We start from the raw sequence: 27,875 nt of genomic DNA, 5'->3' as shown, positions 1-27,875 counted from the left end.
AAGGCGGGAGCCGGCCCCCTCAGGGAGTAAGGCGCCGGAGCAGAGGGATCTGAGGCGGCGGAGCCGCGGAAGCCTCGGAGACAGGCGAGGTTCCCGGCATGGCCTCAGCCGCTGCCGGGAAAAGAGCCGCCTCCGCGGGCTCCCGCGGCCGCTGAGTGGCTGGACAGCGGCGGGGCGGAGCGCGGGGGCGGCCGCTGGCCCAGCCCGGCTCGGGCCGCCTCCGTCCCCAAACAGCGCCGGAGCGAGCGGCCAGGCGGCATCGGGCCAGCCGCCACCGAACCGTGCTGGCATCGCTGTGCCCCCCCCGGCCCCGCGCCATGGAGATCGAGCTGCCCCCCGCCGCCCAGGTGAGAGCGCGGCCGAGAGCGCGGGCCGGCCCGGGGCGGGGGCACCGCCCGCCTTCCCCTGCAGGGCCCGGCCTGGCCCGGTGGGGTGTCCGGGCGAGGGGCGGGGCGGTCACGAGGGCAGTGGAGCACGTGGCGCTGCCCCGCCCCCGCGAACGCGCTGAGTCACGGTGGGGGCGGGGCGGAGGCCCCCGCAGCCCCCCCCCCCCCCCCCCCCGGCTTCCCCCCACGCTTTGCTCCGCCGGGGTGGGGGCCTGGTCGGGTCTGTCCCCGCCCGCGGCGGTCGCGGAAAGGTCAGTCAGGGCCTCCAGGAGCCGCCTCCGCGGCAGCTGCCCGCGGGCAGCCTCGGGCGGAGGCAGGAGCTCGGAGGAGCCGGGGAAGGGCGAGAGGCCCGGAGCCGGCCCCCGAGGGAGCGGCTGGGGAGGCGCCCGTCGGCGGAGGGGCTGCCCCCGGCGTGCCCGCGCGGATCTCGCTCCGTGCTCGGGTGAGTTACCGCAGGCTTCTTTCTGCTGCAGCGCCGCCGCCCGCCGCAGTGTCCCCGCCGGGGCTCCGACCCCAGCAGCGACCGGCCCGAGCCAGGCCCGCAGGAGCTGTTGCACAATCATACGCACTTCCCCGGGGCGGCTTTGGGTTCGGTTCAGCCTCTCACGCGGCGCTGAGGAGCCTCCAGCGGGGTGAGCCTGGCCCGGGCCTGGGCCACTGGTGAGGGGCTGTGGCCGGGGATCGCCCCTCGCACCGCCGGCCGCTGCCAGCGCCTCTCGAGGGGTTGGAGCCAGGGCACTTCTCCGGGGGGTGAGACAGGAGGAGGTTAAGTCTCGGTGGTCTCCTCCAAGGCGAATCTCATGGAGGCTTAGGGGTAGTTGGATGCGTTTGCGTTTTGTACTCCTGTGCTGTGAAACCTCTTTTCTGAAAGCCTGGGGAAGTTCGGTGCTCTTGGATTGCAAACTAGTTGCACAACTCGTGGAGTGAATAACTGAAAACATAACTGGACTCTGTTTTAAATTTATATAATCATTACATGTTTTTCTTGAGCTTATAAATGGAAAACATACGCTTCTCAATTAAGTATTACGTTTAAAGAAGACATACTTGAAACTTCATCCGGAGCTGTTTTAATTCTTTTAATGCAACAAATTTAAGACTCAAGAGTTTTGAGGCTGGCTCAGGTGTATGTCAGTACAATATATTCTATGTAGTAAGGGTTTTTTTTTAACATTTTCTGTCCATCCTTTAGGATATAGAAATGGCTGTTTCCTACAGGTAACATCTCTTTAACCATGTTGGATATACCTTCTTCTGTTCTTTGAATGCTGTTGCTTCTCTGTCTTAGGCCACTCATGGCTTTGCCATCCCATCTGTTTTTCTAGCTCTGGGTAGTGCGTCTGTGACCTCTACCTTGCCTCCTTGGTTTCTTGTAAGATACTGCAACAAAAACCAGGCTGTTGGCCTGTGCTATGTAAACACCCTGTGAATTTCTTTTTGCCTATAGTATCCAGCTATGGCGGTTTTGCTCTCATTTCTGAGAGAATCTTGACAGACTGATTCCTGTGTACCTGCTTTTGTACCTTCTTGCCCAATCCACTGTGACTTCTCTGCCAGCAAACCTAGCTTTTACTACTCGTTTGCCTACTTTGTCAAACTAAGCCACCTGTTGCAGTTTTCCTATCTGAGCTCAACAGCTGCTGGTTTCTTCTCTTGCAGACCTAGCCTGAAAAGGCATTGCATTTTTTAGGTTGTAAATGATTGCCATCTTTGACATACAGTTTTAAATGTATTTATTAAATGGAAAATTCAAATATCCTTTCCCATAAAGTGAGAGATGGGATTTTGTCACTCAAAATGAGAGACAAGGAACACAGTCTTCATTCAGCCCCTCAGATATTTTGCAAGCCAGCGGATAGGAAGTGTGGGCATTTGTGCAACTACAGTACAAATTCTTAGACTTTTATGTGCCTGGTAGTCATTGTCATAGCAGTAGAGGTGAGTGTGAAGGACTGGGATTGATCTAGCTCCTTAACTAGGATGTAAAATTGCCACTTTCTGCTATGTACTTCTGTGTGAGTCAGCAGTGCCATTGCCTGCAATATTCTTGAAGAAAGTATTGCTTTATTGTACTTCTCTGCCTGGAAATATGCTGCATCTCTGTATGCAGAGGTGAAACGTGATGTTGCCTATTACCCACTAGCAACACAGACATCAAAACACTTAAGAGAAGAGAGTGCAATGGAACAAGCATCAAGATGTTTCAAATCACACTTGCAAGAGCATCATATTCACATAGTAGCCATTCTCCTCTTCAGTAAATTTTAAGTTATTGAAATGGTTGCTTGTAACCTTGTAAAACAGCTCAACAAGCCCATCTGTTGTTAAATTTTGAGCCTCACAACAAGAAAAGAGCAAAAAGAATTAACTTCCAACACAAAGAATGAAGCTGTAAATTGCACTTAGACTGAAGTAAGACCAACTGTAATAACTGGCAAAGCCAAGTAAGCAAATAATGGAGTGCCTGTGTAAGTGTATCTGTTAGGGTTGTTCTGCCTAGAGAACTGCCCTGAAGAGTCTCCAGCTCAATTAGTGTAATCTCTTCAATCTAAATGGCTTTAACGAGGAATTACACATAGTTTTTTTATGACATGCTGCATTAAATTGTCAAGTGAATGGGTTTATTTTTTATTCCCTAATGGCCTATCATTTCCACATGAGGTAGATTCTGCAGGCAAAGACAAACAAGTGCACTGCTCAGGCCTGGCAACAAGTCTTTGTCTTTTGAGGTAGTTGGGTTTTTTTGTGTGTGTGTTTTGGTATGGCTTTTTTGTTTCTTGATAATGAAGTTTAATAACCCTATTGAATAGGGATATCTGTAGAAATATCTATTTATCTATCTATGTAGATAAATTTCAGTATAAGAAAACATCCACACTTCTGAATATAATGTTATCTACTAAAATTACGGACAAGTTTGGAGGAAGTAGATGAAAGAGTGTCACAAGCTCAAACTCTGTTTTAAGTAAAAATGCATTTATTTTTACCCTCTCCATTCTACTGTGCTCAGCTTGATATCAAGCTGCACTGATAGAGCTTTCTTTCCTTCAGAACTCACAGAGGAATATCTTTCAGTTAAGCCAGTGGTAGATGGGATGTAGTGTAGTATGTTTAGCTGAAATGAATGTAGACTAGGGGAGCTGACCTTGTCAATACCTTCACAAGAACAGCTAATTTGATATTATTGTTATTGTAGTAAATATCCATCCTATGAACACTGTGTCTCTATTTTGTCTTTAAAATGTGTTAAGAATTTACAATTCTATTGGAAATTGATGGAGGTGCGAGAAGTTAATTGCCTCTGAAAGTCCGACTTGAAGAAGTTTGTGGGTAGGACTCAAAGTTGGAGAAGAATTTGTCTTTGAAAGTTTGTTGGGAAATATTTGAAAGAGACCAAACTGGAACAAAAAAGAACATTCAGTGTAAGCAGAGGGCAGCTGGATAATCTCGTGTTCTTTAAAGAACTGGAGACATTTTTATAGCACTGTGTGGGTGGTTAGGAAGGTTTGTGTACGCTTCCCGCTAGTGTTCATCGGCAAGAATAAATTTTGGCTTTCTGTCCCTTTTTTTTAAATTGAAAAAGCAGAGACAAATGGAGCAGGTTATGTATAATCCTGAAGGACAAGGATATTGTTAAAAATGTATCAGATTATTGTATGTAATGTTGCACCTGAATACCCTTTTCGTTTCTTTTCCTGAAGTTCTATATCTTCAATTTGCAAAGCAGAAAAATATCTGTTTGGTAGGTACTGCTGCTCTTGTGATCCTGACTGAAATGAATGTAGCAGTATCATATTGAGTATACTTATTTCCTTAAAGAAATCTTGGATTCTTTTGTGGAATATGCTGGGCTTTGTGGGACAGTGATGAGGAGGAACACTAGAAGTGGAAGGAGCTAAGTGAAATATTTGTTCATTCACTCAGTAAAATCAATTCTTACTATTTTTAATGTAATTTTTCCTGTATAGTTGTAAAATTTTGTTGTATTTGGTCCTTCAGTAGAACCAACAAACACCAAAACAGCAAAAACTGTCAGTCTGTCACTGAAAATTTTTTAGTGCATTGGACTTTTAAAGGAGAGTGAAAAAGAGTCAATTGCAGGCCCAGAAAAGGGTGAGTTTAGGGGAGGAGGAGAGAATGTAGGAAGGTCAGATGATGACAGCAAATGACACAAACTGTGTCTGTGCCTGTAACACTGGATATGTGCTTCATCGGAAAGAAGGAATTTGGGTTTTTTGGGGTTTTTTTTTGTTTTTTTTTTAATCTAGAACACTGTTTCTTTCCTTTTTTTTTTTCCCTTTTGAAATTATAAAGATAAGCTTTAAAATAACTAGACTATTCATTAAAGTTAGGCCAATTTGTGAAAGTGTAATGTACTTGCAGTTATTGTGTTGGCTGAGGCTAGTGCAGTACAAGTCCAGGCAATAACGTGTCAGCGTGAATTAAATATTAATCCCCTGCTGCTGTGCTTGAATTGCAGCAGTCCTCCCAAGTCTCCAGGTTAATCACCTAGTTAAAGTTTGTTTTGGCCTCCATCTCATTCCAAACCTAAGTAACCTATTATTTTAATATAGCACACATCTAGAGGACTTGAAAGGGTTTGAAGTCTGTTCAGTTTTATGATACAGTGTATTATACCAAAGTTGGACTTTGTGCCACAGAATACAGTTTTAGGTCAAGGGAGAAGAATGCAATGTGTTGGCCAGATTAGGGCTTTTTCAGTGATAATCTAGTTTAACTGGTTTTGGAAACACTTAATCTGCTACCCATGCAAGTCTTTCTACACAGACCAATGAAAAGTCAGGTAGGAGGAGTTGGAAGTCATGACTTTAAGTTCATGTTACCCAAAGATAACTGATATACAGTGAACTGAAATTCTGCTCAGAATTGCTCAACAGTAATACTTTTATGACATATTTGTTTTATTCAGGTAAACAATTAAACCAGCCAGTAAGAAACGAAGCCGGTAATGCTATCTGTGGTGTGTAAAACTGCTTTAAACCATGGAAGACTTATCTGAAACAGATACTGGCAAATACACAATGCCTATCTTTACTTGAAATGTACTTCTATCTTTCCTACCCAGTAAATGTTTTCTGTACAGCAAAAGCAAAGCTAGTCACAGCAATGTACTAATTGTCAGTAGTAAGAAGTTAATTGATTGTACAGGGCTTAAGTTTTTCTAAAGTATAAGAACAGTGTTACTACTCTACGCAGCACAGTACTGAAGTAAGCACAGGGACAGCTCTCAGGATTTCTTTGTTTCAGTGATTTTTAGATATATATTTCGTAATTTTTCTTTACTACCTTTTAAAATAAGGAAATAAAAAAATACATTCCCTGGCAGAGTATCTTGTTTTAATATTAGTTTATTACTGTGATATGCATAGCTCAACAGTGCCTGCTTCTGTTGCAAACAGAAGCAGAATCATACATTTAAATTAAATATTAATTTGGATAACCAAGCAGTCTGTAACAACACCAAGTAAAGATACAAATGTTTCATTATTTGACTGCTTTGGAGAAGAGGATTTGTCTTCATTTTATGAAGCATCTTTGTTTTCTCTCTTTAGGCATTTTGAATTCTTGGTGAATTATTTGTTCAGTTTTCTCTGACACATTGATTTTTCTAATGCTATGTATTAATTCATGGGCTTTGTGTTTGACTCTCAACTTCTACTTTAATATTCACTTCAAAAGAATTAATTCAAGTATTTTTGATATGTTGATGATGGAGATGATGGAAAGCTAATAGGAGTTAATAAGAGTGTTAATTAACTCAGGTTAGCATTGTTTTACCATCAGAGTATAACCACTGCTCAGTGGTATATTACTAATGCCTAGCAGGAGTACTAATTGGGAAGACCGTAGTAGAATGGGTGTAGCTTAGAAATAATACTCACATGGGTATAATTTATATACTACAGACCTGGTTGAAGTTTTTCACTTTGTCAGTTTAGGTTTCTGATTTTTGGCCTGATTAGCTGCAATTTTTATACTGGGAAGGAGGAAAATAAAACAGTGTTTACTTTAGCCAAGTTATTTTGAAGACACTGTAAATGAGTATTAATGTTTCCTATCTGTACAGTTGAACTAAACCACTTTAAGAAGTATGTCTGTCTTTGTTGATGCTATTGCAGTACTGAGGGATTTGAGACCACCCAACCTTGTACTTGTCTTGCGGAGTCTTAAGACATTTAGTCCAACTTCTGCAGTCTTATTATAAGCAATGCAATTTAAAAAAGAGAAGAGAAAGGAAAAGAAAGTTCCTTTAAGTTTGGTGTTGCAGCAACAAGTTATGTAAGACCACTTTGAAACCATCTCTTTCAAACCTTTTAAGGAAGTATCTTATGTATGACTATGAAACATAAAGATATCAACTTTTCCCTCCTTGCCCCCACCTCTGTCTGGCAGTTTCAAAGTTTTATTGCTGTTTGCTGTATTGGTTTTACATGCTGTCTCTTGTGAGTATAAGAACACCAGCTCCTTGGGACTGCTTGCAAAACAAAGTTTGCGTATTTGAGAAATTAACTCGGGAGGAGTTTGGTTGATAGCCTACCTTTAAGAAGAGGTTTGTTTTATGATTAAGGGTGTGCCTGTTTGCTGTGTTTGAAACTAATGCCCACTAAATGTTGAAGCAGTGACTTTTCTACAGCTGACTTCTGTGAAAAGCTGCTGTGACTTTGATTTGCTTCCTGCTCAGGTCATCACCACTGTTTAGCTATAAAGAGCTACGATAGAAGATCCTGGGGGATTTTGTTTGTTTGAACCCTTGAGGTAAAATTAGTTCTTCCCTACTTAGTGGAGCAATTCCTGTGCTGCTTGGGCTGTCGGAAGATCCCCGTTCAGAATTCCCAGGCAGAACATGGTCAGTGCAGGTCTGCCACTGTGAATGCTGCCTGCTCCCGTGTAAGATGGCTGGTCTTCGCTCTGCAGCGGGCATTTGCCTTTTGTGCTGCCTGGGCCTGGAAGCTTGGGCATTTCTTCTTTCTGTCTTCAGGAACTGTTCGTTTGAGTTATGTGCTGTTGGGCAAGAAGGCTGAATTTTATCCTAAACCAGGGTATTTCCAGTTAGATTGCATGCAGTTATGTGACCAGATGACATGTGCCACTATCAGCTGGGTAATAAAACGGTGGGCAAAAGAGGGTGGCAGCGGTGGGTGGGCAGCTCTGAAGGTTGGTGCAGCTCAGCTTAGATGGGTAACAATTTTTCAGAAACTTCATGGCTGGTAAGAGAACATGGAGACTTTAGTGGCAGAGGTCAGCTGAGATGTGTCAATGGAAGTATTCCACCCCAGTTTGTTATGCTCATGCTTGTCTTCACAAGTATTGCAGATATGGTGATATGACTGATACATATGCACCAGTGCAGATAATATAGCCATTAAGTGCCCTTGGAGCAAGTATACTGTAGACCCTGGTGCAATCTTTTGTGAATTGTTTGGCGTGAGATGTATGAACATATTTTCTATTTTAGAACATTGAATTATACTTATGCTTTTTTTTTCCTACTGTAGAAGGGTCTTGAGCAGAACTGTGTCAGCTGAGGAATTTCTGGAAGATTGTCCCACTGATACTTGTAAAATTAATCAAACAAACCTGAGTAAACTTTTGAAACAAGTAGGATTTAGATATCTAAGGATGAAAATGGAAGTACTTCAGTAACAAAAACGGTACTGTTACAACAGCATAATATAATAAAACAGAACTTACATTTGAAACTAAGTGATAACTTCTGCCAGTTGGTCTTCCAAATTATTGAAATTGAATTCTTTGGCTGTGGAAATGTTCATCATGTTTAGATTCCTCAGCTGTGTATGCTGTAACAAAAAATTACAGCACGGTGGCTTCTGATACTGTGCTTTCTAATTTGGTTTTAGTATTTGAACTAGAATATTATCAGGTCAGTTCTTCAACTAGTATGAATTGTTGTAACTCAGTGGAACACTGTAGTTCTGTGGAATGTTTTCCAGCTTGATTTGTGATCCTTTATGATCTGCCACTCCAGGCATCTAGTCTGCACCTACCACTCTCAGGAATCCTTGCTCAGCTGACAACCAGTGCAAACACCTCTGGACATCTTTCATCTCTTGAAATTTTTTTTCTGACAAAATGAAGAATGGAAGCCACTTAAATAATGAAACTGTTAATGGAGTACTTTAAATTATTCTGAAAAAAAAACTCTATTACTAAGGTCAGAGCCATAGAATGATTTTTAATTCAAAATGAAGCTTGGGATGAGCTTTTTTGATAAATTGTGTGTGTATGTGGCAGAGATGATGAACAAGGTCTTACAAAATGCAAGTAATAATGACAGAATGAACGGTTTGTAGCTGTCTTTGAGTAGTTATTTACCCTAATAAGATCTGTCTTTCAATGTCTGAATTAACTGTGCTATAGAGAAAGTTTAGAATCTTGCAGTTTTTACCAATAACTTGCTATAATCTGTTTGTTTTTTTTCAAAGTATTTTCTTAGGCATAAGGAAATAAAGTGTTTTGGTCAAAGGTGGAAAACTGTTTAACATCCAAACTTGACATTTTCTTTGCATTCCATATTTTCTTATTTTACAAGTAATCTTCTTAACCTTTATGCTCAACAGATTGATTCTAATTGCATCTGGAAAGCAATCAAATCTTCTCTAATGTCTTCTACTAGAAAAATCAGCTATAAATGCTTATTTTAGAAACAGTTTGTTAAGTATAACAGTAAGTAGAGTAATTAAGTAGTGTAATATACTTGCAAACCGGATAGCCTCCCCCCCATTATTTAATGTTTATCAACCATATTAACATGCCTGGAGTACGTTTGCTGCTTATGGATGGAAGAGGTATATTGACATGTTTATTATTTGTGGTGAACAGTCTTGTTTTGGCCATCACAGGTGCTGGTAGAGTGTGTAAGGGGACATACATCAGGGATTGTCCTTTACCTTGGCTTCTTAGGTGCATCTGCCCATTTAATGGAAGGCTGAAAGAGGCATCCCTGTGATAATCAGCTGTACAGGCTGTGAGCCTCCTGCGTGCTCCAGCGGGACAGAAATGGAAGCCCTGAGGAAACTGGTGGGCAGTGGAGGCTCTTGGTTCAGTTGGAAGGACACAATTACTGATGGTTTAGTTTTGGGCATCTTGTTCTTGTTTTGAGAATATCAAGAATTACTGCTTTTATATAATTATCTACTCTTGTTCATACGTTGTAAGATGAATTAACTCCTTTTGCTTTCAGAATTTTTACCATGCAGGACATTAAAGTGAGAGTTGGATTGCACCACACAGAAACAAAACTTTAGTTTTGTACACAGTGTTGTTCAGTTTCTCAGTGGGTTTGCCTTTTCTCCGCAGAAACTGTCATTGTGTACAAAACCAATAAATTAGCATGTGGAGGCCTGACATGTTGACCCTTCTTGAGCTTTCTGGTTTAGTTGTTTAACTTTGCAGGACCTTCAAGTGGAAGAGCTTCCTGAAGCCTTGGTAGAGGTTGATGGCTTTTAGAGGATTGCTTTTTACTGAGAAATATGTGAACCACAAGTGCTTAAGAAAATGAGTAAAATCTATCCATGCTTCATTCTGTGGAAAAACAACTCTCATATATCTCGGGGTGGCTAGAGGAAGGGGAAAAGCTATTCAAACTCCTTTCATGCAAATGAACGATTTCTGTGGTGTTTCATGTAAATTTAGGGAGAGCATTTCTGGTCATCAGTATACAGTTGAATGGTCTTGTTATTTACTGAAGCTTTTCTGTTGTCACTAATGAAAGCTATGGATGGTGTCAAATAAACCATTTAACTGTAAATTACTTGTTTGGAAAGACAGTGTCACCACAGCAAAAATTTGCTACGCTGGGCCTCCCTTCCTGAAATTTGTTATGATCCTGTACTACCCAGTGGTGAGCAGTTGAATAGCAATGTATTTTTGACCTTTTTTCTGTTTGTTTTTTTTTTCCTGCTTGTTTATTCAAAACTGTGCACTGGCACTAAATTCCCAGCATTATCTATATAGATGATGTACATGAAAAGTGCACATTAATTGCGAGACTCTGATCCACAACGGTATTTAACACCTCTGCCGCGCAGGCTGCAGTGGGAGCCTGGTACCTACGTACTCTGCCAGATGTGGGCTGATGCACACAGAACACATCACAGCTGACCACCTCTGCAGCAAGCTGTATTCCCTGCAGTGTGACCGTACTCTTAAGCTTTTAGTCCTAAGATAGTACTTCTATGATGAGGTGTTTGTGTGGCAGTTGTCTGAGTTCAAAAGCATCCTTTCTCTTTCTACATCAGCTCAGCTTGGAAGCATGGAAGAATTTCCTTGATGCAGCCTTATGGAGTAGATGTCTGTGTCACTGAAGGAGGGTTGATGGATGTCTGCTGGCAGTACAGTTAGTGAACCATCTTGCTTTCTAACCCACACAGATATTCCTGGTGCTTGCAGTTGTAGTTTGGCCCACAAACAACAAGTTGCTTGTGAGATCAGTGAAGTGAAACATGGTGAGACATGCCGCTTCTAATACTAGAGCGTGCTTTTCCCCATCCAGGCTGTAGTGCAGCTGTAATGACCCGTCTGGTCCCTGTCCCCATAACTTGCCCAGCCATCAGCAAAATGACAGCTGAAAATGGGATCCTTACAGGAAGATCCCAGTGCAGTGAAAATGCATAGTACAAGAAAGATTCTAAATCCTGGAGCATATTTTGACTCACAATCACACACACTGTTTTCATATTTAATTTGAAACATACTTTTCAAAAAAGTTTGTAATCCTGATGAAATAAAATAGTGCTTAATAGGTTATAACCCAAGGTTAATAAACCTAATAAATGTTATCTGCTGTTTTGTTAGGCTCTTTTCTCTGTTTCTGTGTTCATCTCTTCTTGCTTCCCGATTTGTTTCATTGGACTTAAGTGTTCTGTAATGCAACTGGATCGTGTTTCCCAGATGACTGAGCCATTATAAACAAATCCTCTTGTAGATAAACTAATGAGTAGCCTGTGGCAATGTCCACACACTGTATATGCCTGACTGGGTACGGCAGGATACCTTCAAGATAACAGTTTAATAGGTAATTGTTTTCCAAGTAGGTTCAAGATACAAAATTAATTGAGTCTCAAAGGCTTTTGTATTCCCATGGTTAAAAGATCATCAATAATTTTAGATGTGGTATATTTCTTTTATTATTTGTTTACATTTTTGTTGTATAAATTACCAAATTCAGTAAATGCCAGGTTGTTATTTTTTATATTGCTGTTTTGACTTGGGAGGAAAAAAAAACCGAACACAAATAAAGCTGTTAAGAGCAGCTTTTCCTGAAATGAAGTAGGCTTCTGTTGGAGATGGCTGCTATTTGAATACCTTTCAAAATGGAGTTATGTGGTGCAGTACATGGTGATTAGACAACAGCTAGAAAGTCAGCCACAACACAATCACTCCGTTTACTTGCTGGGGCAACACAGCAGAGTTTTGTTGATGTATCAAGCATGTAAAAACAAATAGAAGCTTAACCCACTCGTTTATAAAACAATCCCATATTTTTGCCAGCCTCCCAGTTTCATTATGCAACTTGTGTAATAGATTGTAACTTGAATACATATTAACTTTGTGTGCTTATTGACTTAATCATTTTGTAATGCTGCTGATGCAAGATAAAGAAGTAGTGAGTAAATGGCTCTGTTAAGCTGAGAGAGGGATTCAGAATTTGAGTGGAAGGGATCACAGCACTTTTATACCAACCAAATACACAGTGGAAAAGTGAAATTTAGATTAACACAGTATAATTAAGACCTAAAAGGGAAGAAGGGAACCCATCTAACTGAAACAGCAAAGCTCTGAAAACATGTAAGATTCATTGCTTTAGATACTGATGTTCCAGAAAGCTCTCTGGTATGTCAGGAGATTCAGGACTAAGTTTGAAGAAACTGGATGACACCCATGGCAATTTGTCTTTTGCTTAGCAGCCAGGGTAGTGCTTGTAAATAAGGGCATAGTTAAATTTATTCAAGAAAAGTTAATTGTCATCAGCTCACAACATTAGACCTCGCTCTGTCTTTTCCTTTAGGCTAAGGCAGAAATAGGGGAATTTGGAGCAGATACAATACATGACAGATTTGGTCATGAATACTAGAGAATAACTTTTGAAAAACCAGATATTGTATGAAGAAAATAAATGGCAGATTTAAGACCTTGCTTTCTGTAAGCCATGCAAATGAGACAAGTTTCAGCTCTGCTCCCCCCCAACCCTGATATTTTTTTTTTTCTTTTAAGATGTTGAGGCAGGATCAGTCTTGGGACCATTCAGCCCCTGGAACCACATACTCTATATTAAACTATTATTTTAAAGCTGCCTTCTAAAATACATAAATAATAATAAATACATAAATAAGCACATAAAACAACTTAGAAAAACACGGCTGCTTTTGGAGTGTCTGAGATAAAGCACCAAACAATCTTCTGCAAAAAGATCCGATGCACTGAGCAAGAATGCCCTGATCTGTTGTGCTAGAAATGGTCACCTGAAGGCAGACCGAATGCGGTGGGAAAAGATATACATATGTGTTCCTGACTCCAGAGAGTAATGAGCCAGAGAGGAGGGTGTTGCTTCTGCTGCTGTGCCCCAGGCTGGAAGAGAATGCTGTGAGGTTCTCACAGATTTGGTGTTTTATAGAGTGGCATGGAGATGAGAACTGATTGATACTGCAGAAGAAGAGAAAACTATTGTCAAAGTGAAGAAGCTGCTGTGTATGTCCCTCCTTTTCCTTCTCTTTGCTGTCTTTCTGGTGAGGGTGTTTTTCTTTTACCTGCTGTGGTCTTGCTGTACTGTTAACATTAGGATTTTGCGGCTTTTGGAGTTGAAATGAAGTTATTGGATTAATGACCATAAACAGCCCACAATGGGTATTCTTTATTGTAGCTACATTCTTGCTCATTTTACATTCTTCAGGCTTAAAGAATCCTGTCTTTTCACTATTACTGGAGAATATATGAGGTATATGTCTTCCATGGCAGTTTGGAAAGCTTACTTGCCATAGAGTGTACTATATGGGGAAACCATCATGTTGGGAACCATATAGATCTTATAGTAGCCTTTGATACCATTCCTGGAAGGTGATGCTTCAAGTGAAATTAAAATAATCTCCCTCTGCAGAGTTATTTCTGGAGTGAGGACTGGGAGAGTGGGTGGGTAGTGTCCAGAATTGCACTTGTAGGGGAAGATTGTCTTTCCAGCCAGCCATAGCCTCTTCCCGTCAGAGTAATGCCTAGACGAGGCTTGTTGTGAAACTTTAAGAATGCTGGACAATCCAGCCAAGGAGGTCTTCAACTAATGTAATTTGTAAGAGTAGATCCTGATAATTTGGCATTTATTAGGAGAACCTGCTGGAACAGTGAGAGGTACAGTCTGAAATATGAGCTGTATGTTAGAAAAAACAGAAGCTAAAGACTTCTAGCTAATGAAATACAAGACTTCTTCTGTTCCTGGCCTGGCACAGCATTCTAGAGATTTCTTTCTTCAGTAAGAAAATGAAATGTGCCTACAAACACTTATATTTCAGGGACTGAGTGTATCTCGTATGTCTCTTGTGGGGCAGAAGAACGTCCCAAGGCACATAGTCAGCATTTTTCAACAGGATTATTTATATAGATATGGAGTGGAAATTCTCTTTAAAGCTATGGCTTTCCAACCCTTTTAGAGTCCTTTTGCAGGTAAGTCAGCCTACCAGTGCTTAAAAAGAGTTTGCTGGGTGAGATACCAGGCATCCAAAGACACTTTAGGGACAGAAAGAGCAAATAAGCATCAAGAAGCAGAAGCGGGCTGGTTTAGTGTCAAGACATACTGGTGTAGTGTCAGTCCAGTCACACCAGTAATAAGTGGCACAGACATGAAAGACAAAAAAAAAAGACACACACTCCCCCACAACATCTACCAAAGCACCCTGTTTCCTTCTAGATTGCCTGTAAGGTCTCAGTGAAGAATGTGGGACAGCAGGCAGCTCCACAGGGCAGTCAGGGATTTGACCTCATGCATTCACAAATCACAGGTTGCTGTCACGTGGCTTTGACAGCTTTCTCTTCTGTCACATTTCTAAATCCTGAATCCAGACATCTAAAATTGCTGTTGTACCCTTCTGCCCTTCAGCATAAATAGCTTCTGCTGTTCCCTTTTCCCCATTCAGCTCATAAGGGCTGTCCTCACTGTCCCTTCCATGTTCCTGAGTTAACTTTTGTTCTTCAATTTTCAGTTGTAAGGGAGTGAAGATTATGTGTCACCTTTCAAAACTTAATTGTTTTTAAAAAGTTATGAAGTTGGGATAACTTTATTTGCGTTCTGTGCCTTCTCTGAAGTATGCAGCTTGTGCGTCCAGGACTTTTTTTTTCTGTAATTATCAGTGGTAATTACATGAGTAACTTACCTTTTAAAAACAAGCCACTAGTTATGGTGATTTTGGAGATCATCTGAGAGCATCAAATCATTTATAAATCGTTCTTAAAACCTACTTGAACAAAATCAGTTCCTTCTGAAGGTAATGCAGGGAAGACATTCAGCTTTTGCTTCCACAGCCTTTCTTAAGTGGCAAGATGCTTCCGGCACCTTCTCTTGAACTTGCTTTTGTTACTTGATCCCCTCCCTTTCCTTCTCACCTTGAATATCTCGGGTCCTGGATCCTTACTTCCCACGTGATTTTTTTTTTTTTTTTTTTAATAAAGCAAAAATATAAGGTGCTTTTTATTAATTCCTTACACTTTCTGGAAAACAAATAGGAATTGGAGGATATTTTGCCATCTCTCTTTCTGTGAGTAAACCATGGGAGTGTTTTCCTGCTTCTTGTGGGGTCCTTGTCTGGGCTCCCAGACGGATGCAATAGCTGCTGATTCTGCTGCTCTTCCATTTATTCATGCTGGCAGGTGACGTCTTCTCTCTTCTTGGAGTTAGGTGCTAACGGATCATGGGAAAGAAAAACAAATCCTTGTCTGGTGAGAGATTCTGCTAGTGTTATCCCAATTTATGTTGCAAAAGGCATAGCTTTAAGGGGTAAATGTACAAACCCCACTATGTGCCCTGTGTTAAGGGGATAGCTAATAATGGGTTGAAAGCGCTGTCTGAGATAGCAGACTGTTTCTCTGCTGACACTTGGGCCTTTGGATGTTTCCACTTTACCAATACTACTTGTAAATTGTTTATGTTCCAAACAAAACCAAAACCAGTCAGATAAACCAAACAGGGATGAAACAATAGATTAGCATTTTGTTTAAAGCACAAATGTCAGTCTATGAAAATAACATGAAAACAACAGGGTCTCTTTCCTTTGTTTACCCTACTGCAGATATGTTTGTGTAGGAGCAACAAGAGTTAATTGTGAAACTTTACAATGTAGTCAGAGATTTTCTCATAAAATGTATAACAGACTCTGCCCAGATGGCAAATGCTGATATGTAAATCTAAAACATGAAAATTTCCATTGGGGGGCAGATGGTGGCTTAATGTGAATTGTTTAACATTTATGTTTATCTTATTAAAAGTGCCTTTATATGTCCAAACTAAGCTATCAACGTGGTTGGAAGAGCATATCACTAAATGAACAAAAAAATCAAGCCATGAGTACAAGGCACCTCCTGCTTACATGGGTCATGGGAAAGCAAAGCATGTCCTCTGTTGAGAGAAGTTCTTTCTGTGTTTACAAAGTTGCAAAGGAAATATTATAAACAAAATCAAATTGCTGTTTGTCTGGTTGGGAAAAATATTTAAAATGCATTACTTTCCTGGAATTTAGAAATGTTGGACAATGGTAATACACAGCTTAAATACTGTACTGTGTTTACCCTCAGAGTAGGCGTTGGTGTTCAGTGGGAAAGAGCCGCACTGTAGACAGGGAAGCATCTCGGCTGCGATCGCTCCCGGGCACAGGTCCTTCCTCCTCCTGCAGAGGAGGCCAGCCTCGTCCTGCACAGCCTCTTGGCTCTGCCAAAACCATCGTTTCCTCTGATGCAATTCAAGAAATTGCACAACGGAGGAAAGAACAAACGGGCGCTTGTGGACTCAGTCACATGAGAGACTGCTGGCGCTTTTACAGTAAAGGCGTCTGATATTAAGGGAAGTGGTTAGTGTGGCTCCAAAGGGCGGCAGCGAGCCCTGGGTCAGAAGAATCTTTCACAGGACTCGGTGCACGTGCTCCATTTTGGATGTGAGTCTGTGCTCGCTCGTGCCTCTAAATGAATCTTTTAGGACCTGGACATCATGTTGAGGCATCTGAAAACCAGAGGATAGCTGTTGCACAGGCAAGACATAAAATGCCTTTTAATAGCTTTGGTTAAATGCTCCAGGCATCAAATACACAGTTATTTTTGTGATATTTTCACAGTGGAAAGGGAAAAATGCTTCAGTGATAAACCTAAAATAGAGTGCCTGCCAGTGTCTTTGGATACCTCTGTATATGTGTGGGATAGTGTTCAACAAGGCAGAGAAATAATTTAAAGAGGAAGGCTATGTGGAGGCTGCAGGAACAAAATTGCAAAATATTTGCTTTAGAATGTAATTTTTTATCTGTGGAGTTTTTTTAGTTCTTTGACATCACTCCATGCTGGGAGTTGTGATTCACTCCTTAGTGAATCACTGGTCAATGTTGACTCCATTAACTTTGACCTGAGACTTTGGACTAATGCCCAGGATTTATTTTATTTGTCTTGAAAAATAAGGTGTTACTAAAAACATTGGCTGAAATTATAGATAAGTGTTAAATAACAGGTTAATATTTAAATCAGTGTGCTCTTTCGTGATATTAGATGCTAGCATACTGAACAGCAGAACGCTTCCTCTGTGCAAGCTGTTCACGTGAAAAGTAATTACTTGAGTTGTTCGAACTCAAGGTTAATATTACTGTATTTATATAGAACTTTCCAAATTGAAAATAGGAGGGCTCTTTTCCAATTATATGGTGATAACTTAAAAAAAAACAAAAACTCTTACCCTTTTGGTTTTAAGTGCCACAAACACAACAACTAAATACAATGTAAAGAGGTGCTCCCAACAAGCATCTCTCTCCAGGGTGCAGCACAACACCATTTAGCAAAGCTCAGCCCTTTGCCAGAGATAAAATATTAGGCTAAATGTGGTCCCTTGATTGGCTCCTGTCACCGTTTTTCAATGCTGTCATATTTCTCAAACAACAGCGCAAGATCCTAAAAATCCTGAAAACTATGCAAGCGTATTCGTTCAGAAAAATAATCCTGCTTGCTGAATTGATTGCTGCACGCGCAAGGAGGTGGTGGTGTACAGCCACAGCATTTTTTTTTTTGGCCAGCTGGTGTCTTTGGAGGTCTCCCATCCCATAAACGAGGCAGCACCCAAAGCTGCTTATTTTGATGATGAATATAGCCAGTAGTGTGGCTGAAATATTTAATATAGCTGTGCCTTAAGTTTTTTGCACTAAGGCTATGTGGTTTTTCTTCTTAAGGCAAACACGTTATGCCTTCTGTACCTCTTTTTTGATCACTTTTGGTTTTTGTGATTTAATCTGAAACTGAGCACCAGTTCTGCTATTTTTGTGCTGTAGTCTGTAGCAACTCAGGGAGGAAAACAGCTCTGTTAATTCCCAGCCTCGTGCTTTATACACACACACACGCAAATCTTTTGAGTCACATTTGTAATGGTGCCTTGTAAATGAATAATTCAGAAGTGAGCCCTAAAATCCAAATCCTGCAGTTTTATCCAGAACATATTGCAAATGCTCGGAGACCAGGAAACAGTTTTGAATCTGCTGCAAAAGGAGACAGTGAGCAGCTGGTAAACTAGTGGCCCGTAATGAAGCTATACCATATTGCAGTATCTCCAATTACTGCAGAACTTAATTAGTTCGTTCTACCCTGCCAATCTGGAGAGACCAAACATTGTCTTGGGCAGCCACTGTAATTATTTCAGCTTCTTCATTGCTGGCCGTTAAAGCTGAGTTGGGTCTCTCCCAGCAAGGTATATTAAATAACTTAGATTTGGTAATGCCTGCATTGTGTTACACACTCATATTCTATGTAACTGCCCGATTTTAGGGAAAAGTACTTTTTTTAGTAACTGGTAGAAGTAATTGATGCAATGTATAAATATAATTGTTAATGGTGTAGCATTTTTAATAAAGAGATAAGAATACTGAATTGATTTGTTCAAATGTGGACTTGCCCTAAAGCTGTTTGCTGTAACTGTTGTACCGAAGTGATCGCTTTGAACAGCAGCATGAGTTCAGCTTGCTTTGCTTCTCTGTTGGAAAGCAGTCTTTAGAGATGAGGGAACATTTTCATTTGATTTGATTGATAAAGTTCTGTTCAAGTGAAATGTTCAGTATATTATTTGTAGTGTGTGAGCCTGATGAGAATGCCCAACACTGAACGTTATTTTTGTGTTCTGCCACTAAGGGGTGATTTGAAGAATAATGAAACATGCCATAAAATCAAAACTCCCAGGCACCAGCTAGAAATTGTTGGCATTACCCATCTGACAAATGTGGCTACCAAGTATTAAAATTCTGTATCAGCTGACATCCAAATTGGTGATTTTTGAGTGTTAGGTGGTCTTCACGTAAGAAAATAGTCCAAACTTCAGCCCTTAGAAATAGTGAATATTTGAACAGTAAAAAAAACCCAAAAGAATCCATTAACACCACCCCGCCCAAAAAAAACCAAAAACCCCACAACCCTTTATGCAATAAATTAAAAGCAATTGTAGCCAAATCACTTAATATTAACTGGGTGGTTTTCCCTAAATAGCAGACTTCATTTTCTCTTCCAAAACACTACAGGTGCAAGGGGTAGCCGATTTCCAAGAAAACTGCCTGATAATGTTTGACTCTGTGAAGAGCCAGAGGCCAACTAAGCAGCAAAGTGTGACACTTGTTGACCTCTAGTTTATACTCAGCTGCACCAAACCAGCTGCACTTAGAACATCATCTTTGAGTAAGCTTTACATTACAATTTTTTAGTAAGAGTCTTAATAATTGTGTTTAGTGCTACAGTGATGTTATGTCACTTGTTGGCTTTGAAACCAACTTATCCTCTGTAAACCCAGTTCTGCTGATCTTTAAGATTAATACTTAATACCAGGATGGAACATACATACTTAAATACATTTTGCAGTGTGGCTATTATAGTTACTTCAGACAGCGCCTATCATGTTTTTAGTCAGTTTTTACAGTTTTATAAGATCACACTGAAAGAAATTTACATGGGCAAGCTTTTCAATTTCTGTTCTTTTCTCCAAAAAAAAAAATGCTTTCTAAATGTGACATAATTCATTCTGTAGCTTCGTGTTTTCTATGCACTAACTCAGGAAAGAAGAATATATTTATCCTCTGGCTAGTTTGTGTTGCCTTACCAATTGTAACAAATTGCATAGTTTCTCTGAGCCTGTGTGTGGGTCACAGCAACCAAACCATCAGTTCGCACGCTTCAGAAAGGTCGTATAGAGCCATATTTTATTTAGATAATTTTGTAGGATTAAGAGAATAAGCCTCAGTTACATGAGTCTACCCCTTTAATACAGAATTTAAAAGTTTTGCTGTTGTTCTAAACCGGTTTTGCTGGGGAGGACACTTGCTTAAAAAAAGCATTTCTATTACAGGACATGAACTTGATTGACATCCTTTGGAGGCAAGATATAGACCTTGGGGCAAGGCGTGAAGTTTTTGATTTTAGTCAACGACAGAAGGAGTATGAACTCGAGAAACAGAAGAAACTTGAAAAGGAAAGACAAGAGCAGCTCCAGAAAGAGCAGGAGAAAGCCTTGCTGGCTCAGCTGGAGTTAGACGAAGAGACAGGTGAATTTGTTCCTGTTCAGCGAGCTCAGCCCATTCAGTCAGAAAATACTGAGCCACCAATCGGTTTTTCACAGGTACACTCTAATATGTGTTTGTGAGCGTGTTTAAGCCTTTTTCCATTCACAGGAAGACATAATGGTAGTGGTTACCTAAAATGAATTTGCATTTGTTGCTATAATGGAAGATTCTTCAGTTATTCAAAGATGCAGTAGCGTTTTTTTTCATAACTCTCCTATTTAGACCACACAGACTTCAAAACCAGAAGCAGAGGCCTTGTCGTTTGATGACTGCATGCAGCTCTTGGCAGAAGCATTCCCATTTATAGACAACAATGAGGTAAAAATGCTTAATGCAGTGGTTTCACAGGTGGTCTTCTAAGGGATCAGTCTTATGTCTTCTCTTACTGAGATTTGTTTTCACCAAAATATTAGTTTGTGATATGATTTGAGTTTTGTCCCCGAGCCGATGCCAACTGGAATAAAGCAGTGTAGTAGGCTTAAACTGGGGCTGTGTCCAGAGGGAGTGGAATGGTGCTCTTGTGTTGCTTCTGCTTACTGCATCCTGCAGCCAGGACTCGGTCTATAGTGTCAGCTAATGGCAGCCAGTCTGGTTACTGCAAATAATGGTAGTGGACTTTGTTTGTTCCAGCGAGCTTAGTGCAGCTCTCTGGAGTTAGCGCATTTGAGTTGCTTTATTTTGATGTGCTGACTGAGACTATGTGACGTGTAAAGAGAAGCCCTTCCCCAGCCAGTTTTTAGCTTTTTGTGCTAGTTCTTTCCTTAACATGAAAACTCCTTTCATGGGAATATTTTTGTATTATCCCATTATTTAAAAAAAAAAAAATTGTTTTTGTTAAGAAATACCTATCTGTTCTGCAGAAATGGTAGAACCAAAAACCAAATTTTTGCTTTGGAGAAGTCAAAGTTGGTTTTTAGGGTGGGTTTTTTTTTGTTATTGTTTTGTTTGGCAGGTTTTTTTGTTTGTTTTTTTTTTAAAATTTATTTTGTTTTAAACACTCCAGGCTTCTTCAGCTACATTTCAGTCACTGGTTCCTGCTCAGATCGATAGCAGCCCAGTCTTCATTTCCTCTGATCAAATTCAGCCGCCTGAATCACCTGTTCTAGTTCCACTTAGTGATGCGGAGAATATGCAGAACATAGAGCAAGTTTGGGAAGAATTATTGTCGCTCCCAGAGTTACAGGTAAAGGTTTAGTATGATAAGCACCTGAAAATAATAGCATGATGTTTTGGAAGAGTATGGTATTTGGGAGGATGCAGTACAAGAGCATCTTAACAGATGGTGAATAAGACTGTCATGTTGGATCCTACATGTGTAGGATGTCTATAACTCAATATGAGCTTTCATTTTTAAAAAATAATATATTGAAAAACATGTAGGAGAAAGGAAATCAGTTGTTTATCGGAAAGTCTTCATAAAACACAATCCATCTTCCCAACCACAACTTCCTCGTGTTTAGCAAATCGTTGTCTGCCTCTGTATGCAATTTCTAACAGCAGGATCATGGTTGACATTTCAGCTGCTTAAAAATGGATGCTTCTGAATTATGGATCTACAACAGGAACTGTTTCCACAAGCAGTACTGTAAATAAGTTTTTGCTGTGTCTAAGTAGATTGTGTAAATGACTTACGGTTACTTTTGCGTTCAGCTTTTATCTAAGGAAAAGGTTTTGTAAGTATGGTAATAGAACATATATTTAGATACATAGAGGAGTCAAGTATACTGGGATAACTATTGTTTATGTATATTCAGTAAGAACTAATTATGTATGTGAACTGAATATTTCAAAGGAACAAAAAAATCTCTTTGCTATAGTACTAAATTTTGCATTACAGAGGACATCTCCAGGTTTCTTTTTCCTCTTATCCTTATGTTTCTATTTATAATTTCCTTAGATTTGACTATAAAATTGAGTAAACTTATTTTCAAGTATATCTGTGTAGAATGTATACTTGTGTAGATGCTGCTCTGCTCGATGCTGTTAACATTAGAGATGAACGCTCAGTGGAATGCCTGTAAATTGGAATCATTTTTTAAAGAAGTGTTTGCAGGAACTGCATTCTTCCTGCCACTCTACTTTTTCCCTTTGTCTTTTTATATTTTTCAAAGTTTTTCTAGTTTCCTAATTTTTACTGCTGTGATAGGCTTAAAAGCCCCATGTTAAGTAACAAGGGCAATTAGCTGTGAGGAGGCAGCAGTGATGCTGAAAGTAGATTAAGAAACCAAACCAAAATTATCTATTGGAGTAATTCTGAATAGTAACTGAATAATCTTCTGAAAGAAGTGAGATAATGAAATTGAGAACATCACCTTTTATGAATTATGTTTGAAGAAAATAAAGAGCGCTCTCATTTAAAACCTTAGCTTAAGCCTTGAACAATCTCTGGTTAAAAAATCAGTGTGTGGTCCCTTCTTAAGAGAAACAACATCATTTTGGTAATTGTCTAATTCTTTGGGGACAGCAGGCACGCTTATTTCAGATTCAGTTAAGAAACTGCCACTAAGCTGGAAAGAGCATTGGTCGTATAGCCAGTGAAAGCCCATCAATGTAATTGAGTCTTCAACGCTCACACTGATGTTAGCCAGCTTAACTAAAAGTATGTGGGGTGAGTTAATGTGTGCAGGGCTTCAAGTTAGCGTTTTTTTTTATTTCACCAAGAATTACATTTCTCTGCACTGAACAGCTGCTTCATTCGTTCAATAAATCCTAAAAGAATCTTGTTTTTTGAGGAAAAGAAATCTACCACATAACATGAAATTCAAGAGTGCTAGAAGTAATTGTGTGCTAGTAATGCTCATTAAGTCTCATTCAGTAATTTTACATCTACTGTAGTCATGCCGTTCCTAGCAGTGGTGCTTGTGAGAAGTTTAGACCTGTCAGCTCCAGGCTCCCCACTAGCAATTTAGCAGAATGGGAGGGCTCCGTGCAGCTTCCATGTAGCATCGGAGCACGTTGGAATGGGTCTCCTGAGCATCTTGCTATGAGTTTGAGAGGCTCTGCTGTCTTAATCTAAATAGCTTTGTCCAGAACAAGTTTCTTCATACCCTTAGGTATCTCGTCTTCCTAGATTGGCTCTACATAGTACAAGGGTGTTGTAGTTGTCTAGGTTACAGCAATGTTGTAACACCCATTTTATGTACATGTTGATTGCTAAAATATTTAATGTTTGTGGTTTACAGAAAAAGGTTTTGTCATCAATTGGTGATGTGTTGCTGAACTCTCTCTTACATTTCCCCTGTAGTGTCTTAACATTGAAAATGATAACCTGGCTGAGGTAAGCACAATCACAAGCCCTGAAACCAAGCCAACAGAGATGCACGGCAGCTATGATTACTACAGCTCATTACCCATCATGAGAAAAGATGTTAACTGCAGTCCAGATTTCCTGGATAGCATCGAGGGCCCCTTTTCCAGCATTTTGCCACCGGAAGACAGCAGCCAGCTAAGCATGAACTCTTTAAATGACATGTCCCCTGCAAACTCTGATTTCTGTGAGGATTTCTACACTGCCTTTATTGATACAAAGGCAAATGGTGACACAGCAACAACAAACACGATCAGTCAATCACTCGCAGAAATTCTAAGTGAACCCATTGATCTTTCTGATTTCTCACTGTGTAAAGCTTTTAATGGCAACCACTCAGGAACTGTACCGGAATGTAATGATTCTGACTCTGGTATTTCATTGAATGCAACTTCTAGCGTAGCATCGCCTGAACACTCTGTTGAATCATCTGCCTATGGAGATAAGACTTTTGGTTGTAGCGATTCTGAAATGGAAGACATGGATAATGCTCCTGGAAGTCTGCCGCAGAGCAATGCTAGCATGTACTCACTGCAATTGCAGGATCAAATGTTTTCTTCCGTGGGGCCAAGCACTCAAACCCCTAGTTTGCAGTGTACAAACACACCAAAGAAAGAACCCCCTGCCGGTCCAGGCCACCCCAAAGCTCCGTTCACAAAGGATAAACCTTCAAGCCGCCTTGAAGCTCATCTCACAAGAGATGAGCAAAGAGCAAAAGCTCTGCAGATCCCTTTTCCTGTCGAAAAAATCATCAATCTCCCTGTTGACGACTTCAATGAAATGATGTCTAAGGAGCAGTTCAATGAAGCCCAGCTTGCGCTTATTCGAGATATTCGCAGGAGAGGCAAGAACAAAGTGGCTGCTCAAAATTGCCGTAAAAGAAAACTGGAAAATATAGTGGAACTGGAGCAAGACTTGAGTAACCTGAAAGATGAGAAAGAGAAATTGCTTAAGGAAAAAGGAGAGCATGATAAAAGCCTGCGTCAAATGAAAAAGCAACTAACCACCTTATACCTTGAGGTCTTCAGCATGCTGCGTGATGAAGATGGGAAGTCTTACTCTCCTAGTGAATATTCACTACAGCAAACTAGAGATGGCAATGTCTTTCTTGTTCCTAAAAGCAAGAAGTCAGAGACTAAACTTTGAAGGGCAGCACAGTTGGCTACTGTTTTCAGAGTTACTATTTTTGTATCATTATCCTGATAGGTTTTACTGTGAGGTGGAATGCAGAATTAGGTAATATTTTTCAAGTAATTCTATGCAATGATAATTTTAAAGTTAATAATTAGTTTATGGAAGATGCAGGTTTAAAAATAATTGTGTAATGCAGATGGATGTATGCAAAATTTGTAATCTTACTTTTATAACAGGCATTTCTTTCTTATAGCACCACTTTGACTAGTTTCCATGTACATGTAAATATTTAAAGATACCATATTTATATACTGTTCCTATCTCTTGTTATATTCATAGATTTATTTGCTATATATAAAAATGATTTTAGCCTTCTAAATATAACTTCTTGCAAGACAAACAGTATGGCTTCTGATATTTTTATAAATATGCAATAGTGTTTGTTTCCCATTTTTCTTACACATTTGTACTTGCTTTATATTTAATATATTTTAATTTAGTATAAAAGTTGATACTTAGTGTTTGATTTTGATTTATCAGTTCATTAAACTTTTTTTTTTAACTCTACTTCATACACATTTATATCCCTAAAGAAGGGAAATCATCACTAGTTCTCCACAGCTAAGTCTTCATATAACAAATGCGCTTAATAACCAGAGATGTGTCACACAGCATTGCCGGCATTACTGATGCTTCATTCAGCATAAGTTTAACTGCCATTGGGAAGGATTGTGTAACGTAATGCTAAGTGTACATAATTTCTGTTTTGCTCTTTGAACACTACTTGAATTCATGATGTGATCTCTCTGCCAAAGGCATTTAAAATCTGCTAAGACAGTGTCAGCATTATGCATTTTTCCAACTAAAAATTCTGTATGATGCTGAGTAATTGTTCTAGAAACACACTATTTGTCTCTGACTCCAGTCAGCAAGCATCATTTGTCACTGCGATTACTTTGCAACCTGTGCTCAGTTAACTGAAAAGTGTTGTGGTGTTTAAATTACGATTTATAAGAGAATAAAAATTGGGCAAATAAATAGCATTATTTTGTTTACTCTTCAAATGGACTCGGTACTTGATAACTGTTGATTTTAATACAGAAAATGCATAATTTGTAATTTGAAATCCTGTACTGATCTGAACATTAAAAACTGTATCATCTTCCTTCCTCATCCCTATGAAACTTCTAAAAGGCATATTTCATCTGAAATGTTTTTTCTGCCACTGATGCTCTACATCATTTTAGGAATAATTTGTCTATAACAATATTATGCATAACTTCATTTAGTACAATAAACACCAAGTTGTTTTTCAAGACCTTATTGTACTTTTTTTTTTTTTATAAAGGACACGGAGATAATGCAAAAGGGTAGAGTAGGACCCACAAAGGTTGTTTAATGATGTTGTAGGAAAAAAGAGTTTCAAGAGGGACATCAGATTAGGAAACTAGCCTTCAGTTAGCTCATTATTCACAAAGTGAGAGTAATGCTAAGTAAAATGATACTGTTGTTGGTGAATTCAGGCTGGAGATTTTTGTTTCCCAAACGGTTTAACCATGCTGAAGTTGCGTAACCAGCAGGAAGGATCTCATCTCATGGCTGGCCATGAAAGCCAAAAGAATAATTTTAGATTTTCATAATCTCCATTCTATACTATATCAGTTCTAATGGACCTTCTGTGTGTCAAAAAGGCACAAAGAGGAAGGATAGGGGACTAGTACAGTGCATCCTAGTTCTGACGAGTATTAGTCTGTCATGGGATGCTATGGAAGTCTCCTCTTTTGGACTGTTCTGTGCTGTTTGCTGCTCTCATACAACTCTCTAGGAACTCCAGGCCCTCTCACCTAGTTCACTAGTTCTCACTAGTTCAGTGCCTGCTGTTATGCAGGTACCAGTTTTGGTTTTTCCTGCATGCACAGCATTTCAGATTCTGTTTTATTGAGTAGCATCTGTGTAACTTCACAACCCATTTTTGCTTTTATTACCCCTAATAGTTTTGTATTTCCAATCTTTGTCACCTTGTCATTCATCTTCCTGTTAACTCATTTACTGAGGCCTCTCTAGTACCTGGTGGAAACACACACACCACACATGCTCTCTCTCATGCTTCATCTGCAGTGCAGCCTTAGCTGAGAGAAGGGCAGAGCAGCAACAACAGCTTCACCAAAAAGAGTTCTGCTCCAGGGCAGTGTAATGCTAGAAGCCATAAGCCTATTGCCCATACCCTCTTCAAAAGGCAGGTATAATGGCCAAGTGCCAGTACCAGAAGCTTTTGGTACCTCAGCTTGGGACTAGGAGATGCTCCGGTCCTGTCTAGCTTAAGAGAAAAGTAACAGTGTTACACAGCTACTCATACTGTGTTGCTTGCCACAAGCTTTCAAGGGAAGTCCTGCTCCACAAAACATTTGTATCTGAGGCAGCAGATAGAGCAAAGTAATTAAAAAAACCTGTAGCCTTAGATTTCCAACATCCCTGGAAGTACTCATAACCCTGCCCATTACATCAAGCAGTAATATTTGTGTTTTTGCAGAAGAGATTGGGAAATGTAAATCCACATGACTCAACTTGCACTTTGAGGCTGCTTACCTTGTTCATACTGACCTTATTTCTCGTTATCAGCAGGTCAGTCCGTTGCCCTGCACAGTCCTTGACATACTCTGACTGCAAGAATTCTCCTCTTTTTGGAGCAAATAGTCAACACCAATGTTTGAAAACCTAGAGGCTGGATTTGATTTGGACAAAATGGAATTTTTTTCTTGCTCTAGATAGGGCAGCCAAGCACCAGATAAACTAAATCAAAGTTACTGCAGCAGTGAGAGAAATTTTCCTTGCGGTTGTTCAAATAAACCTCTATTGACTTTGCCACCAGCACTGCCTAGCAAGGGAAACACCCCTCACCCCTGCCAAGCCTGGGCAAAACATTAGGGGAATGTGAGACTTGCTGCCTTTTAAAGCAAGAGGATCTAATCCACGGCAATTTTAGAGCATAAGCACTAAGGAGGAAGCACACCGAGCACACCCTGGACAGCCTTTCAACCCTGATACACGCACAGTAGCTCTAATGGCAAAGCAGAGAACCTGAAGAGGAAGAGCTCCTGGACCCTCACCATTAAATGAGCTATGACACACCTCTGACTTAGAGAAAATGCTCTCTCTAGCTGTAATATAAATATTTTAATTACAAATTGGCTATAAAACAGAAGCCACAGCGACCCCTGCCCTCCACTTCAAGTTGGTCCATATTTT

General features: G+C 40.1%; 1 protein-coding gene across 4 annotated transcripts; it reads left to right on the top strand.

Moving 5' to 3' along the window:
- The first annotated feature begins 191 nt into the window (after positions 1–191).
- Positions 192–25,947, top strand: NFE2L2 (NFE2 like bZIP transcription factor 2). 4 transcript variants are annotated; one of them, XM_086751584.1, is made up of 5 exons: positions 192–347; positions 19,975–20,244; positions 20,411–20,506; positions 21,192–21,371; positions 23,433–25,947. In XM_086751584.1, exons 1-5 carry the CDS (start codon positions 318–320, stop codon positions 24,639–24,641), a joined length of 1,785 nt encoding a protein of 594 aa, XP_086607710.1. In that variant the 5' UTR covers positions 192–317; the 3' UTR covers positions 24,642–25,947. The 4 variants fall into 4 exon arrangements, with proteins under 4 accessions (XP_086607710.1, XP_086607711.1, XP_086607712.1 ...); XM_086751585.1 differs by lacking the exon at positions 192–347 and adding an exon at positions 697–828; XM_086751586.1 differs by lacking the exon at positions 192–347 and adding an exon at positions 877–1,018.
- The last annotated feature ends 1,928 nt before the right edge of the window (positions 25,948–27,875 follow it).

This window comes from Chlamydotis macqueenii, chromosome 6 (genome assembly GCF_036417535.1).
Source record: "Chlamydotis macqueenii isolate bChlMac1 chromosome 6, bChlMac1.mat, whole genome shotgun sequence".
NCBI classification, from domain to species: domain Eukaryota; kingdom Metazoa; phylum Chordata; class Aves; order Otidiformes; family Otididae; genus Chlamydotis; species Chlamydotis macqueenii.
This window is presented reverse-complemented; position numbering and strand designations above follow the sequence as displayed.

What these genes read in the sequence shown, in the direction of transcription:
- NFE2L2 (XM_086751584.1), top strand. Translation starts at nt 318, where the DNA reads ATGGAGATCGAGCTGCCCCCCGCCGCCCAG. An exon ending in CACCAATCGGTTTTTCACAG is followed by an intron (nt 20,245 to 20,410) that starts GTACACTCTAAT and finishes TCTCCTATTTAG; the next exon opens with ACCACACAGACTTCAAAACC. An exon ending in CATTTATAGACAACAATGAG is followed by an intron (nt 20,507 to 21,191) that starts GTAAAAATGCTT and finishes TAAACACTCCAG; the next exon opens with GCTTCTTCAGCTACATTTCA.